This window comes from Triticum aestivum, chromosome 4A (genome assembly GCF_018294505.1).
Source record: "Triticum aestivum cultivar Chinese Spring chromosome 4A, IWGSC CS RefSeq v2.1, whole genome shotgun sequence".
NCBI lineage: Eukaryota > Viridiplantae > Streptophyta > Magnoliopsida > Poales > Poaceae > Triticum > Triticum aestivum.
The window spans coordinates 466,030,371-466,045,352 of NC_057803.1; the positions used below are offsets into that span (position 1 = coordinate 466,030,371).

Genomic DNA, 14,982 nt, shown 5'->3' on the forward strand with positions numbered 1-14,982 from the left:
CTCTAGATCGTCACCACTCTCTTGTACCTTTACTTTTGAAAGTCGTCGATGTAATTTCGAAGCTCATAAGTTAGCTAAGTTTGATTTGTCTTTAGCTCAAGGGCGTCATGTGTGGCTTGGCCAGCCGCATGACCAAATTTGTATCCCACTATCTGTGGATTTTGAATAAAGTGGCTTTACTCCCTCAAAAAAATCATTAGGATGCCACAGCATCAGAGTGCACACATGCACACATATACAAAGTAGATTTTCCCAAAAGAAAAAGCTTCATGACAATTGGACAGCAGGGGTGCTTTTGATTCATTGTATTTTTTCTGTAATTAATAAATAATGGCACTGTTTTTTGCAGGGAGATAATAATGGCACTTGAAAATGGCTTTCTACTTATTTTAGCTACTCCAAAATCCTAACCATGTAATTACATTACAACCCAATTCGAAGCGCGTATACCGGATATAGTTTTGTAAGAAGAGTACGATACATGCGTGCACTCATAATAGTACGTACAAATCCAAAGTGCTAATTTGAAGCAAATTGATCGGGCACAACAAGAAACGGCTTGAATGTCCAAACAAGTCCCACAAGCTCGACAACGGCCAAAAGAAAAAACAACATCTGGTCACCTACATATAGCAAAAGCCAAAAAAAAGAGGAGTTAACAAGAATAGGAAGTTTTCAGAATCTCACTTGTCTAATTATATATAAAAGCATATACTCGTCAAAACAAACTATACAAATCGATTTGTTCATTTATTAGTTTAAATGATAAAGCACTCCTTGCATATAATTTACCTGGAAAAAAGAAAACATGTTGGCGTTTCTGTGCCCATGAAAACCTGCATTACCAGATAATTATTAAATATGTGAACATTAGAACCTTTACATGTTACACACTTTTGTGGATGATTAATTTATCTTAGAGAAAAACTAAATTGGTGCCATCTCCATCAATGATATAAGTACATTGATCACTAGGATTACATTGTATTCGTAGTACACGTCAAAACTAATTGAAACTAACTTTGATTTAGTTTTAACATATGTAGTTCTAACCCTGGTGGTCACTATATTTATATCTTTGATGTAAATAGTAACTCTCCTATCTAAAAAAGTTTAAACCTATTTAAGGATGAAAGATATGGCTTATGTTTTTCCCAGAAATCTGAACCTTGAAAGGGAATTATATGTGTGGTGGTTGAAATATCAGAAAATGTATCTCATGTCGCTCTAAAATAGAAGCCAAGAGCTTATGTTCCTATGAAATGATAACATAATATGCATTTATACTTACACAATTCCAGCTCCTGCTGGAGCGAATGTTTTACAAAAGGACATTAAAGTGGTGGCTAAGCTATTTGCAGTTGCTCTTTGATCTTGAGTCTGTCAGTCCCATGTATAGAGACAATTACAAAGCTGCAGAAAATGCAATTACACAAAAATAGTAATTGAATAAAATACGAAGACACGTACCACAGAATTATTCTGAAGAATGAATGAACTAGTAACAATGGTAATCTGATAAGTATGTGAAAATGGACAATGTTAGTAAGAATACTGAGAAAAAATTGATGTATATATTTAAAAAAAATCATTGTACAAGGTAAGGTAGCAATTACAAAAGGAGGTTGTTGTTATAAAAACACTTCACATTAGTCATTGCAAAGATAGAAAAGAATCATGTATCAAGGTGTTCATAAATTCTTTAAAATGATGTACAAAAATTTAGGATATGGATACTCACAAGGAAATTATTTTTAAGAATCGATGCAATGTTTACTGCTATTGACGACCAAGGTCTTGAAAGATGTGTGATTGGTGCATATGTAAACAGAAGCACCATAGACATGCTCTGCAAAATCAGTCCACATCAATATTTAGTCAATTCAAACTAACAGTGAACTTCCATTGAAATACAATCATGTATAACTTGAACTCACAATCGCAACACGAGAAGTATTGATTGGTCCCAGAACTCTGATAATACGGGGGAAAATAAATGTTTGGTATACAAGAATGCTAACACCTATACACGAACATATGAAATCATTAGGGGAAACAAGTATTGCAGTATGAAATTAGAAAAATATTATTTTTAAGTAGGAGTTCTTATAAAAGGTAAGGGGCACTAGCATATTTTCATATCATAGTGAAGACACTCCAGCATATCATACAACATATCATAATTCAACAATCTCATACCCGCGAGACAACACAATTCGAGTTGTGAGTACAAAATTGTTTCTCTTTCTCTTGTCAACTAAAATTTGTTTCACTTGATCTTGCCAACCATGGTGTGTGTTGCTCAGTTTCTCTACCCACCAGCATATCAACTCAAACAAGGGATGCCATATGAAATAAGGAACAAGAAGTGGACTAAAGTACTGATACATATTAAGGTTATGCAGATCATTACAATATAGAACAAACATCCATACCTGTAATTGCAAGAACTTGACCAACATCCTCAGACGAGAAACTTAGTCCACCATACTTTCTGCCACTTTCAGCCCATAAGGAGAATATCTAAATATGTGATCCGAAACATAAGTGTTAAGGTGATAGAAACTAAATTTCTAGTCTACACTAACTTTGATTATTGGCACAAAGGGAATGTCCTAAAGGACAATATTTGTTTTTTTTCTTTCACATAGTTTACAATGGGATAATCTGAACAGATTTATAGACCATGGCGACTAAAGCAAGGAGCAGTAAGATATACTGAAAAAAATGTATGGAGACTATTCATTTTGTTGTATCAATGGTATTTTGGCTTAATCAACTCGATCTTCAATGATGATAAATAATTAACTCATGCGGAAACAAAATGATGTGTATGTAATGTTATTAGTTGTGTTTAATACAAAATAATGCAAACTATTTAGAAAATTTATCTAGCTTAGATAACATAACATGTGATTATTCATGTCGTGTCTAACTTGTTAAAATAATTATCGTCAATGTATCAAAGAAAACAATATGGACAATTAATCATGCCTTTCACTATGCATGTGTTTGCTATTAGTTTATCTGAGGCTCAATGAGACCATTTTTTTGTTGAAAACATATAGTTTTAAAGTAACACCATAAACGAGACATTGGAAACAACAAGTTTTCAAGCAAACCCGTTTAAAAGAATACCTCTGAATATGCCATGTCATCAAAGGACACGATACAAAACAGAATAATAGATGACATCAATGGCCAGTTCTTCAATACATTGTTTTTCATTGTTGAAGTAATATTATGCTCGACAATCTCTTCTGAATTAGAAAAAAATGCAGTCAAAGATTCACTCGCTTGATCTTCCTTTTCGTCAGTGTTGTGGTTATGTAGTGTCTCCTGAAATTTATGTAATGTTATAATTATGTTATTAAGAGCTAGAGATAGCATGAAGTGCACAACGGATCTTATCAAATTAGGACCAAACCAAGTAAGGCCTTTAGGTCTAGCGAATCAGCTGCATGTATGCCTTGTTTTCAGGGAATACTTTACTAGTGAAAAAAGGGAAAACTAGAATCAAGTGATAAGTAATATAATATGTGGTTATGCATTATCTTGTGAAATTTATCACATATTTTGGTTAAATTGCTAAGAGCTTAGGAGCACACAAAATGTATGGTGAACCTTACTATTCATTATTGGTAACTATACAGCTAGAGACATGCATCAAAATGTACATTTTCACAGAATACTTGTACTAGTACTACATAGGAAAATAAAAATAAGTCATAAGTTATATAACCTGACATTTACTGAACCCAGAAGTTGGTGATAAAAGTTGAAATGGTAAAACGATGAGCTTGATTACAATAAAATCTTTGACGTGAGTAGACATCGGACTACTGATCCTAGCATACCATCGGATCAGTGCACAACCATCGGATACTTCCCATTATTTAGACCCTACATTAGAGTACTTTGTAAAAAAAATCTTTATGTGATGAATATTGAATGAATATTTTGTTCGCACATATGCAGCAAAATGTATAAGCAATGAGAACATTGTGGATTAACGGCACATACCGGGAGCCAAATGCAGCTTATTAGAACAGGAAAGCTGAAGACTGATATACACAGACAAGGTAAGAAATATGGGAACCTAAAAAAAATATTTCAATAGTTAATAAGTTGAAGGATAATGAGTAGACGGTAAATAACTTCACAGTAACAAAAAATACCTTCCGAATAATGAGTCGACGGGAAATAACTTTGGATATTTTTCTGTAGGCTATCAAAAAAGTAAATGTAACACATAATATGAATTGATTAATATAGGATACAGTAACTCATGTATTACTACAGTTTCCATGGATACCTGTGCAAGATATCCGCCAATCGTTGGTCCTACAATTAGACCTATTGCCCATGCTGTGCTAACCTATTCATACAAAAAGAATTGAATGCATTATCTAAATTATAGAATTAGAGTACAATGGAAAATGTTTGGAGCATAATGTGTAATTTACAAGTGATAATGCAATAGCATGGTGCTCTGGTCGACAAACTTCAATAGCATAAGCCTGCAACGATCAATTGCCAAGTAAACAGCCTTAACTTGTTCAAATGACAAATAAAACTTCAGAGCACACAACCAACATACTCGTATAGGTCCAATTATGCCGTTCAAAGAACCAAGAAGAAATCGTGTAGATATTGCCATCCAGTAATGCACACTTAGTCCGAATAAAGCACTGAATAGAAACCTGAGATATTATAAATTTCACATCATCAATTTTGGATGTGTGATAAAAATATAGTGAAAGCAAAATACCGCTAGCTAGTACCTAAATTCATTCTTATGTAAACATAGAAGAAGTATACTAACACGGAGAAAATTCCAAGCACAATAACTGGCTTTCTCCCAATGCGGTCTGCTACCATCCCCCAAGCCGTGGAGGTTAAAGTTCTACCAAGCATATAGGAGGCACCTACAAAGATTCAGAATAGGCCATTAGTCATTCTTCCTGAGTGAGAGTGCACAACACGTTTGTATTATCTGTAAATATAACACTCTTGGAACTCAGAGTTCCAACAATTTGTAAGGGTCTTACCTACAAACCCAGCATAGAATCCAATGTCCTCTACTGTTTTGGCAATGTGCAAGTCTCGTATCTGTTATTTGAGAGGAGTATCACAAAATATTTTTCAGAGGTTACCTGTGGTCATGGATAATGTTGGGCCGACATTTGCATAGATGCATGATTACAGTATTATTAACATAAATAACCAAGTCAGGACAAATGTACCAAACACTGTCCCATACTGCAGATGCATCCTATTTATGTTAGTAAAATGCTATCATATCGTATTACAATTTACAACCTTGGAGAACTAAATAACAACATGACAAATGAATATGTAATGCAGACACAAACTATGTACGTAGACAAAACTAGAGCGTATTTATAGTTTCAAGATTCAATATTTAATATTTCCTACAATGCAAAGCTTATTGTCTAGACAAAAAAAAGATGTAGGCACATTCTAAAAAAATGATGTAGGCACATAATTCCATAAGCACAATCTTGTATTCTTTTGATCCCAAATGTTATGGTTTTCTTTTACATTAGAAAAACGTACCATGAAATACAAGAAGGGGAATAGCGACGATATTGGCAAACCTAGAATGAGAAGGGCAAAGAGTTAAAAATACACCTTTTACATTGATGCTCAAATTATCAGACGGCACAAAAATAGAGCAAAGGTAGATAAAATCATGCATAAATGCATTAGCCAGACATTTCAGAAACTGATTCCTCGTTGATTCTGCCACGGATAACTGCAGTAGCTTAAGCTGCCAAACTGACACACCGATCTTCTGAGATGGCACCAAAACAGAACAACTACGACTTAAAATGCTCTGCTTCACATCACCTGACCTCACCCAGTTTAGCTGGACAAAGCATTCCAAATATGTTCCAGAGAGAGAGAGAGAGAGAGAGAGAGAGAGAGAGAGAGAGAGAGAGAGAGAGAGAGAGAGAGAGAGAGAGAGAGAGAGAGAGAGAGAGAGAGAGAGAGAGAGAGAGATGTGATGCAGAAGTAACAAGTAGCTAGACCAGCTAGGTAGATACATACATGAGACGAGGATGATGGTCCAGATGTGGAAGAATTCCTTGTAGGGGACGCCGGGGTTCAGCGTCTTCCTCCGCTCCACGGCGCATCCCGGACACCCTTCACGGTAGACCGCCGTCTTCTTCTCCAGCAACGGTGCTGCTGCCTCGCCGCCGGCCATCGATCCTTTATCCAGGCTCGCCGCTCAGTAGCTCAGCTTCAATCAGTGTGTACAGCGCAATTAACAACCGAGGGCCAGGGGTGGTTTTTATGCATGTGCTCAACTACCGTGGGCACAAGTTGATTGAGACATGCATGTAATGTTGTTCTTGGAACCGGTCTCTTAATGTCGTTTCATCTGCAACAATCCTAGTCGATCTGCGTGCGTGGCGTCTTGCCAGTCTCTCGTGTCCGTTCTCCAAACAGTGCTTTGATATGTCCCGCTGGTTTTGTACGATGTATGTGTTCTTGAATCTTGTTTTGTACTCTGCACCATCCTAGCTAACTGCTTCCACACAATCCGATACGATGTCTATTGTGAGGCCAGCATAAGGCCTTCCTTGATAGCCAGGATTTCCGATTCCAAACACATCATCACACGAAAATAAATGCCGACATGAACACAAAACGAGTTCTCGAATCTTGTTGAGAGGCCTCCCGGGCACCACTCATGCTACACCGCGCGCCCGCCACCTTCTCCCCCGTCTCCATCAACGGTGGCCTGCCTCGATCGCTGGCGGTCATCGATATTTTCTTTCTCTCTTCTCCCAAAACCTGTAGAGTGGGCTGCGCAAGTATACATGTGATCGGTTGTGGTTTGTCTTAACCTAGAAGACACAACTACTCCCTCCGTTTTGAATTATTTATCGCAGGTATGGATATATCTAGATGTATTTTAGTTCTAGATACATCTATTTCTGTGACGAATAATTTGGAACGGAGGGAGTATTAAACAGAGGATGGCTCATCCCAGGAGCTAGCTCCATCACCGTAATTATACGTTGATTGGGATGTGCAAGACTGTGGAAATACTCTCTGTCTCATTTCACCTAATCCCGATCATTATATGGCATCTTGTCGGTCGCACGTGCCGTCTTCCAAACAATGCTCTCTCCCATCCCTTGATCTTTACATGCCTAATATTTTTCAAGCGTTAAAAATCACAGTACTTGCATTTGCATGCAGACTTATAATCTTATTTACTTCTGTCATTCTGCTTCTTAGAATAAAATATAACCGGCTCCAATATTTTTAAATCACTTCAGCCTTTGTTCGAAAATAGATGAAATTACAGTACTTGCATTTACATGCAGACTTATATATTTTTCTTTACAAAGGGAGTATGATGCAAGCCAGCAGCAGCACACGCACATACCACTGTCCAGTGGTGGAGCTTGTCCAAAATAGCTGGGCGGGCCGGCTGATAGAAACAGCTATTGGGGTTGTGTTCTGTGGCCCAACAATAGATATAACATGAAAAAAATCTCATAAGCTGGGAGGGCCGGGGCCCTTTGGGCCTTGCTGTAGCTCCGCCACTGCCACTGTCTATCAAAGGTTTTCGAACAAATTATTGTGCTCACTTCGATTTTAGACCCAATTCTTATGCATTAGCTCTGCAACTGTGTCCACCTAGTGGCCGAAGATGTAATTGGCGCATACAGTAATTTGTTTATAGACGGTCTAACTTTAGCAACCCCCCTTTCCCCGTTCGTTTGGTGCTTCCTTCTTTGCCTGATTCCCATCTCCTTAATATTCTCTCAAATATTGGTGTTTCTGTTGATTGCAATGTTGGGTCCCCTGCCTCTTTACTTTCTCTGATCCGTTTGAATGAGGAGGCCCAGGCGGGCATTGCTAGGGCCAAGGAGGCCGCTGCCAGGAAAAAGGTGGCCTCGGATGTTGGTGAGGTTGGTGGGTCGGGGGAGGGTGGTGGCCCTCCTCCCACAACATCAAAAAAGGGGCGGCCTTCTAGATCTAAATCCTGCGTGGCCCCGAGCAGGTCGAGTCTCCGCATCAAAAACCTTTCTTTTGAATGAAAGCTGTGTTCGGGAACATCCGGGGTTTCGGTGCTAGGGGGCGTCGTGACCAAATCCGAGATTTGGTGCATGATGATAATATCGATATTGTGTGCCTTGTTGAAACATTCAAAGCCTCCTTTTCTCATTCGGAGTTATCTACGGTTGCTGGTGCGGATCGGTTTGTGTGGCGCTGTCTCCTGGCGTCCGGGCATTCTGGTGGCATTCTTATTGGGGTGAAGGTGGATTTTTTCGACTTTGTTGCTTTCGATCATGGGGTCTTTTGGGCTAGTATGGTGGTGTTCCACAAGAATCTCAATATGCTTTGGGAGATTATGGTGGTTTACGGTCCAGCCGATCATTCGTTGACCCCGCTGTTTCTAGATGAACTCACCACTAAGATTGATTCTTGTAACATTCCGCTGGTCATTAGGGGTGATTTCAACCTTCTTAGGTTCCCTGCTGAGAAGAGTAATTCTAAGTTTTCGTGTCCGCTAGGTGATGCGTTTAACAATTTTATTGCGGATTGTGCCCTTCGTGAACTACCTAGGACTGGGGTGCGTTTTACTTGGTCTAACCATCAGGCTTTTCCGATCCGCTCGGTGTTAGACTGTGTTTTCTCCTCCTCTCCTGGTATTTGATTTTCCCTCGAGCTTCTCTCTCTGCCTTACCCCATGTTGGTTCAGACCACTCCCCTCTCATCTTGGAGTGCCCGCTCCGGCTATAGTTTCCATGTTTCAGTTCAATGCTTCTTGGCTTCTGGTCGATGGTTTTTACGATATGGTTGAAGAGAAGATCTCTTCCCTCTTACATTCTAGAATCCTTTCTTTTGGCCCTATGGATGATTGGCATTTTTGCTCGTATCAACTTCGTAAATTTTGGAAGGTTGGGGCCGTAACCGTACGGTCGAGGCTCTTAAAAGTAAGCGCGAACTGTTGGGGCAGGTGTCAACGCTGGATGCGGAGGCTGACTCTTCTGGGATCTTGACTGCTGGTTGGCAGCATAGGTATGACCTTGAGGCCAACCTTTTGCAGCTTCACCGACAGGCTGAGGTTTACTGGAAGCAGCGTGGCACGATTAACTGGACCCTCAAAGGGGATTCACTCAGTGCTTATTTTTTTGCTATTGCTAATGGTCGACGTCGTAAGTACTCGATTAATAGTCTGGTAATTGATGGGATCCGGGTTGATGATTCCCGCCTTATTTTGGAGCACGTGCATAATTTATTTGTTGGATTGTTAGCTGCTTCCCGCTTTACCCATGGCTTTTCAAACGATGATTCCCGCTTCCGGTTTTGTTATCTCGCCCAATCTCTGGGATGAGCAGAGACGGGTCTCGGAGGAGGAAAACCTGGCGCTTTTGATCCCTCTTTCTGTGCATCAGATCGAATTGGTTATCAATTCTGCTAACATGAATTTGGCCTCGGGCCTCGATGGCTTTTCTGTCCCTTTCTTTTGTCGTTTCTGGTTGGTGTTGCGTCCTTTGGTTTGTGCTGTCATCCAAGGTTTCTGTTTAGGGACTGTCGACATTTCTCGTCTTAACTACGCTATTTTATCTTTTATTCCCAAAGTAAAGGGTGTTGATTCTATCTCCCAATTCCGCCCTATTGCTCTGATTAATAAGTTTGCCAAGTTCTCCTCTAAAAGGTTGGCGACAAGGCTGTCGCTTGTTGCCCATCGTACCATTAGTCCTACCCAAACCACTTTTATCACAGGAAGGGGTATTTTGGATGGTATTCTATGCTTACATGAAATCGTTCATGGCCTCAGGAGGAGAGGCTCTCATGCTATTATACTCAAACTTGATTTCAAGAAGGCATATGATTCTATTAGTTGGGATTTTCTCCGTCGGGTTCTGCATGCCAAAGGGTTTGATGTTGGGTTTGTGCATAGGCTGATGCAACTTGTTTCTGGTGGACACACTGTTGTGGCAGTGAATGGCTCCATCATCAAGTACTTTACCAATGGTCGTGGCCTGTGGCAAGGTGACCCGATTTCGCCCATTCTTTTCAATTTTGTGGCGGATGCCTTATCTTGCATGCTGGATCGTGCCGCTTCGTCTGACCGTATATCTCCTGTCATATCCCATCTCCTCCCACGGGGCATTACTCACCTCCAATATGCTAATGACACAATTATCTTGGTGGAGCTGAACGAGGCTTGTCTTGCCAATCTTAAGTTTATCCTATTATGTTTTGAAGCTTTGTCGGGGCTCAAAATTAATTTTTCAAAAAGTGAGGTGATTCTGACTGGGGTTGATGCAGCTGAGGCCTTGAGGGTGGCACAACTCCTAAATTGTTCGCTTGGTTCCTTCCCCTTAAAGTACCTAGGTACGCCAATCTCTCCTTTACATCTGTGTGCAAAGGAATTCAAGTCTTTGGTTTCCAAAGTAGGCAACATAGTAATGTCGTGGCATGATAGACATAATACCTCGGTCGGGAAAGTATGTCTCATTAATGCGTGCCTCTCCTCCCTTCCTTTGTTCATCATGGGCTTCTTCATGTTATCTAAGGGTACACATGCGGGTTTTGACAAGCATAGGGGTGTCTTTTTTTGGAACTCTTCGGATAACAAACGCAAATACAGGTTTGTCAAATGGAAGATCATTTGTAGACCTAAAAGCCTTGGGGGGGCTTGGGATTTTGAATCCTTCTGTTATGAACAAATGCCTCATCGTTAAATGGTGGTGGAGGATAATGACAGGTTCCCCTGGCACTCTTCGGTTTGATCTTTTGAAAGCTAAGTACTTCCCTTCCGGTAGCCCCATGTTTCCTTCTGCGTCTCGTGGGTCCCAGTTTTGGAGACACTGAATCAGAGTTAGGGGCGTGTTTCGTGATCACGTCAAGTTTGTTGTGAGGAACGGTGCTTCGACTCGCTTCTAGTTGGACTAGTGGTCTAGCGATGCTCCTTTAGCCTCTTCTTTTCTGGTTTTGTTTTCCTACTGTTTTCAATCCTGATATCTCAATCTCTGAGCTCTCTCGTAATAACTGGGATCTGGGTCTCCGGAGATCTCTTTCTCCTATAGAGTTGGAGGACTGGCACCGGCTTGCTGCCTTGTTCCCTTCCCTCTCGGAGGAGGAGGATTCGGTGGTCTGGCCCCATGTGGCCTCTGGGAGATTTTCGATCACATCTCTTTATTTCAGGATTATTGCCGGCTCCCCCATATCTAAGTTCAAGCATATTTGGGCAGCCATGATCCCCCCTAAGATTAAGATTTTTTCTATGGCAGGCCTTTAGAGGTCGATTGCCTTCGGCGGACCAGATTCGCAAGAGGAATGGTCCTGGTTTGGCTTTTTGTTCTCTATGCTCTACTCTAGAAAACACCAATCATATCTTCTTTGGCTGTCCGTTGGCCAAACTGGTCCGAGGTTGTGTTTGTTCTTGGCCGAATGTTTCTTGGGATCCCACCTCTTTCTCATACCTTCGACTATTAGCTGGCAACATCCAGGGTCTGTCTAAGAGGCTGTTTTGGGCTGGGTTGGGTGCTCTTTGCTGGTCTTTGTGGACTACTAGGAATAAATTCACTATTGAGGGTGTTTTTCCTAACAAACCGGCTGATGTCCTGTTTAAAATGTATCTTCTTGCAGCAGTGGAAATTATTGACTAAGCCAGCGGATCTGGACGGTATGGAGGAGTTGATCAACAAAGTGTGGGCGCCTGCCAATCTGATGTCCTCTCCTGCCACCGCTAATTCCTCCTAGGTTTTTGGGTTATCCATGTTTTGCAGTAGGTTGTTGGCCTGCGCGCCTTCTTCTGTGACATTTGGGCATGTGTGCCTCCGAACTTCTGTGTTGTGCAAACTGCGGCTTTTGACCGTCTGACGTGGTTACGTGGTACGCTTGTGTTTGGTCTGTCTAGTACTCTACCGTGTGGCTTTATCTATAAAGTCGGGTTTATGTCTTTTCTCTAAAAAATAACTTTAGCATCACACTAGACGGTCATTCAAGATCCGATACACCAATTCATCAGAAGGGGATGATTCTAGGGTTCTAGGAGGAAGAAGGAGATCTTATCAAAAAGGAGGAAGAAGGAGAGAGGCACACGCAGGTGCAGAGAGAAAGAGAGAAGAGAAAAGAGATATCTGTTCTTGGTCGCCTCCTTGAGAGCTGCCCCCCTCATCAAAGCTGCTGACCGTTGCGTACATGGGCCGGCCTTTGAGTGTGTGCCTAGTCCTTCCTGACGGGCCTCCAGCACCGGTTGGTGGTGGGCCCTGCTTGTCGGTGGCAGACTTGGTCGTGACACTCCACTTGTCTAGAGGTGGGGGTGCCGGCGCCGGCGCCCTGGCCCCGCCATCTCACCTCGGGAGAAGTTACCAGAAAATAATGAGATGGAGGAGGAGCACAGCGGCGGGGTGCGGCGGAGGTGGCTCGTCGACGTCGCCCGCTGGCGCCCCTCCCCGACGCAGTTCCAAGCCGCGGCTGCCCTCCTGCCGCCGCACCACCGCCATGCCATCGCCAGGTAAACTCTCCCTCCAATTCAACTCCCCCCCATGCTTCCTTGCCCTCTTAACTATGCCCTTCGGAGATGGATAAGAAAAAAACCCATGGAATTGGTAGGGTTGAATTCGAATCAAAACCCCTGACTATGCCCTTCGGAGATTGATCTTGCTGTGGGATTCAACCCAACTCGCTGGTGCAGGTTTGTCAAGGAGGAGGACAGGAAACGAGCGCTCATCAGCCGGCTGCTCCAGTACTCGCTTGTGCACCGTGTTCTTGGCATCCCATTCCACCAAATCGACATATGCCGAACAACTGAAGGGAAGCCGTATCTGGTACTGCAGCTTGTTCAATCAATTTCATTCCGACGTCACTACAACAACTCTTTACCCTTTACTTACTCTCAACTACATCAACGGATGAAATGAGCATTTGTTAGGTCCAATAGCTTCTGCAATCAATGGATCACCCTCTTATTAAGTTATATGCCCTTGTCATTCTTGCAGGAGAATGGCCCTCCGGCCTTCAGAAACTTCAATTTCAACACGTCGCATCAGGGTGACTACGTCGGCATAGCATCTGAGCTGCTTTGCCTTGTTGGCCTTGATATTGTGTGTATCTCTAAGCCTCAGGGAGAAACCACCGTAGAATTCCTTAAGAACTTCTCTTCGTACCTCACAGACCATGAGTGGAACTGCATTGATCGTGCTGCCGGTTCCATTGAGATGTTAACAGAGTTCTACAGGTAATTATTTGTTGGGAGCTTTCTGATAGACAATAATGTACAGAGAATCAGCATCCAGAGTTGTGGTTGAGTGTCGGGCCCTCTACCCTGATGGATAATTCAGAAGACTATGAGCTAGTTCTAGAATCACCACGAAAAAAGCACAATAAAAGAGTAGTAGATCAATGCTACTACTTATGAATTTCTGCTGAAACCTAACCAAGTACCTGTACTCCCATGTCCTAAAAGTTATCATTGCTGCACTCAAGTTCATAGATGCTGCAGTGTTTAACAACCCATTCAGCTGCGTGAGGCTTGAGTCCTAATTTTTAATATTTTAGCAAAAACAAATCTCTGGGTTTTGCCAACAATGTGGAAGGAGATTTTTTTTACTAAAATAAATAGTTTTAAGATTTTGAAATAAGTACGCTTCAAACACTACCAAGGATGTGGTTCTGCTTTTGTAAGAAGTGTATGTTAGCAGCTATGTTAGTTGATATCATCTCCATGCTTTGATGGTCTGCATAGTATAAATTGTTTGTCTTTCTTTTGGAAGAAAGACAGCCAAAGTGCATCTTAGATTTGATAATTATCAAAGAAAACAACCAGTACATTACATTGAAAAACATACTAGCCTTCTTCTTCCTCCGATTGACTGCCGCCCGTTGGAGATTGAAATCGCACTGAACCAACGGTAAAGAAAAGGGACACCTGCAAATGCCCTCGCCATACCAGGCTTTAAATTGTTCGTCTTTTGTAGGTACTGGTGTCTCAAAGAAGCATTTGTTAAAGCTGTAGGCGCTGGGGTTGGATTTGGGCTGCATCGCTTGGAATTCCACCATGTTGAATGGAGTAACATCTCTGTCTACATTGACGGGATAGAGTCTAGGAAATGGAGGTTCTGCCTTTTCAAGCTTGATGAAATGCATTTGGTATGTATGGATTTGTTCACATCATATTCTTTGCACAGATAGAAATCCAATTCAAAATCGATCTGGTGATATAAATCTGTTATATGTTCTTTACAAAGCGTGGAGTAGGGATATGCTCTTGCAGGTTAGTTCTTGTGACAGGTTACTTACCATTACAAATGCAATTGCAGGCGTCCATAGCGAAAGGGCATCCGGAGGATGCTACACACAGCTTCAAGACAACATTGTCTGATGTGGTTGTTGAGGACGAAGAATTTTATGCTGCACTAGAGATACCAGATGAAACTTTCACGCTACAGACAGCGGAGCAACTTACACAATTATAGTCTTAGCTGGCTAGATTTCTTACATAGTGCAGTAACATATGAGTGCAGGATTATATCAAGAGATGAAACGCCTTAGGCTTATTGATTCCCAGTTGCATACCACTTCACGAATGAATCAAGAGATGACATATATACTTGAAGGTGTCAAATAAGTAGATAATCAAGAGATGACATATACATGAAGAAGGTGTCAGGATTTGATAAAAAAAACTTGAAACTAGAAAGATAGATGAATGCCTGCTAAATGTAGGCCAATTTTTATTCAGAACAAGGATGCATGATTTATGCTCAGAGCTTTTGCGCAGGATGATCTATCAGGATTTTTTTTCCAATTTATGGCAAAAGGAAATCACAATTTTGGAAGGGTTTACATGCTATAATAATCTGGTTTACGATGAGAGCTGCATATATTGTAGATTTGTAGTCAAGTTGTCTCATGCGAAATTTTGGCCAGGTGTCTCTAGTCATTTCTCAACATAATCACTGTGTAATACAGCCATCT

General features: G+C 41.3%; 2 protein-coding genes across 2 annotated transcripts; one reads left to right on the forward strand and one right to left on the reverse strand.

The window, feature by feature from the left end:
* Positions 1 to 360: 360 nt before the first annotated feature.
* On the reverse strand, positions 361 to 6,356 carry LOC123086393 (protein ZINC INDUCED FACILITATOR-LIKE 1). Its single transcript, XM_044508154.1, has 17 exons — positions 6,076 to 6,356; positions 5,581 to 5,621; positions 5,052 to 5,112; positions 4,826 to 4,928; positions 4,601 to 4,703; positions 4,467 to 4,520; positions 4,316 to 4,378; positions 4,179 to 4,228; positions 4,024 to 4,099; positions 3,139 to 3,339; positions 2,436 to 2,523; positions 1,938 to 2,023; positions 1,742 to 1,849; positions 1,471 to 1,515; positions 1,292 to 1,380; positions 793 to 836; positions 361 to 623 (listed from the first exon to the last, which is right to left on the reverse strand). Exons 1-17 carry the CDS (start codon positions 6,230 to 6,232, stop codon positions 520 to 522), a joined length of 1,473 nt encoding a protein of 490 aa, XP_044364089.1. The 5' UTR covers positions 6,233 to 6,356; the 3' UTR covers positions 361 to 519.
* Positions 6,357 to 12,329: 5,973 nt separating this feature from the next.
* Positions 12,330 to 14,771, forward strand: LOC123086395 (L-aminoadipate-semialdehyde dehydrogenase-phosphopantetheinyl transferase). The gene is made up of 5 exons (XM_044508156.1): positions 12,330 to 12,520; positions 12,701 to 12,833; positions 13,005 to 13,243; positions 13,983 to 14,154; positions 14,325 to 14,771. Exons 1-5 carry the CDS (start codon positions 12,390 to 12,392, stop codon positions 14,478 to 14,480), a joined length of 831 nt encoding a protein of 276 aa, XP_044364091.1. The 5' UTR covers positions 12,330 to 12,389; the 3' UTR covers positions 14,481 to 14,771.
* The last annotated feature ends 211 nt before the right edge of the window (positions 14,772 to 14,982 follow it).

What these genes read in the sequence shown, in the direction of transcription:
- LOC123086393 (XM_044508154.1), bottom strand. Translation starts at nt 6,232, where the DNA reads ATGGCCGGCGGCGAGGCAGCAGCACCGTTGCTGGAGAAGAAGACGGCG. An exon ending in GCATAATTGGACCTATACGA is followed by an intron (nt 4,521 to 4,600) that starts GTATGTTGGTTG and finishes TGATCGTTGCAG; the next exon opens with GCTTATGCTATTGAAGTTTG. An exon ending in TTCTTAAAAATAATTTCCTT is followed by an intron (nt 1,516 to 1,741) that starts GTGAGTATCCAT and finishes CATACTTATCAG; the next exon opens with ATTACCATTGTTACTAGTTC.
- LOC123086395 (XM_044508156.1), top strand. Translation starts at nt 12,390, where the DNA reads ATGGAGGAGGAGCACAGCGGCGGGGTGCGGCGGAGGTGGCTCGTCGAC. An exon ending in CACCGCCATGCCATCGCCAG is followed by an intron (nt 12,521 to 12,700) that starts GTAAACTCTCCC and finishes TCGCTGGTGCAG; the next exon opens with GTTTGTCAAGGAGGAGGACA. An exon ending in AGCTTGATGAAATGCATTTG is followed by an intron (nt 14,155 to 14,324) that starts GTATGTATGGAT and finishes ATGCAATTGCAG; the next exon opens with GCGTCCATAGCGAAAGGGCA.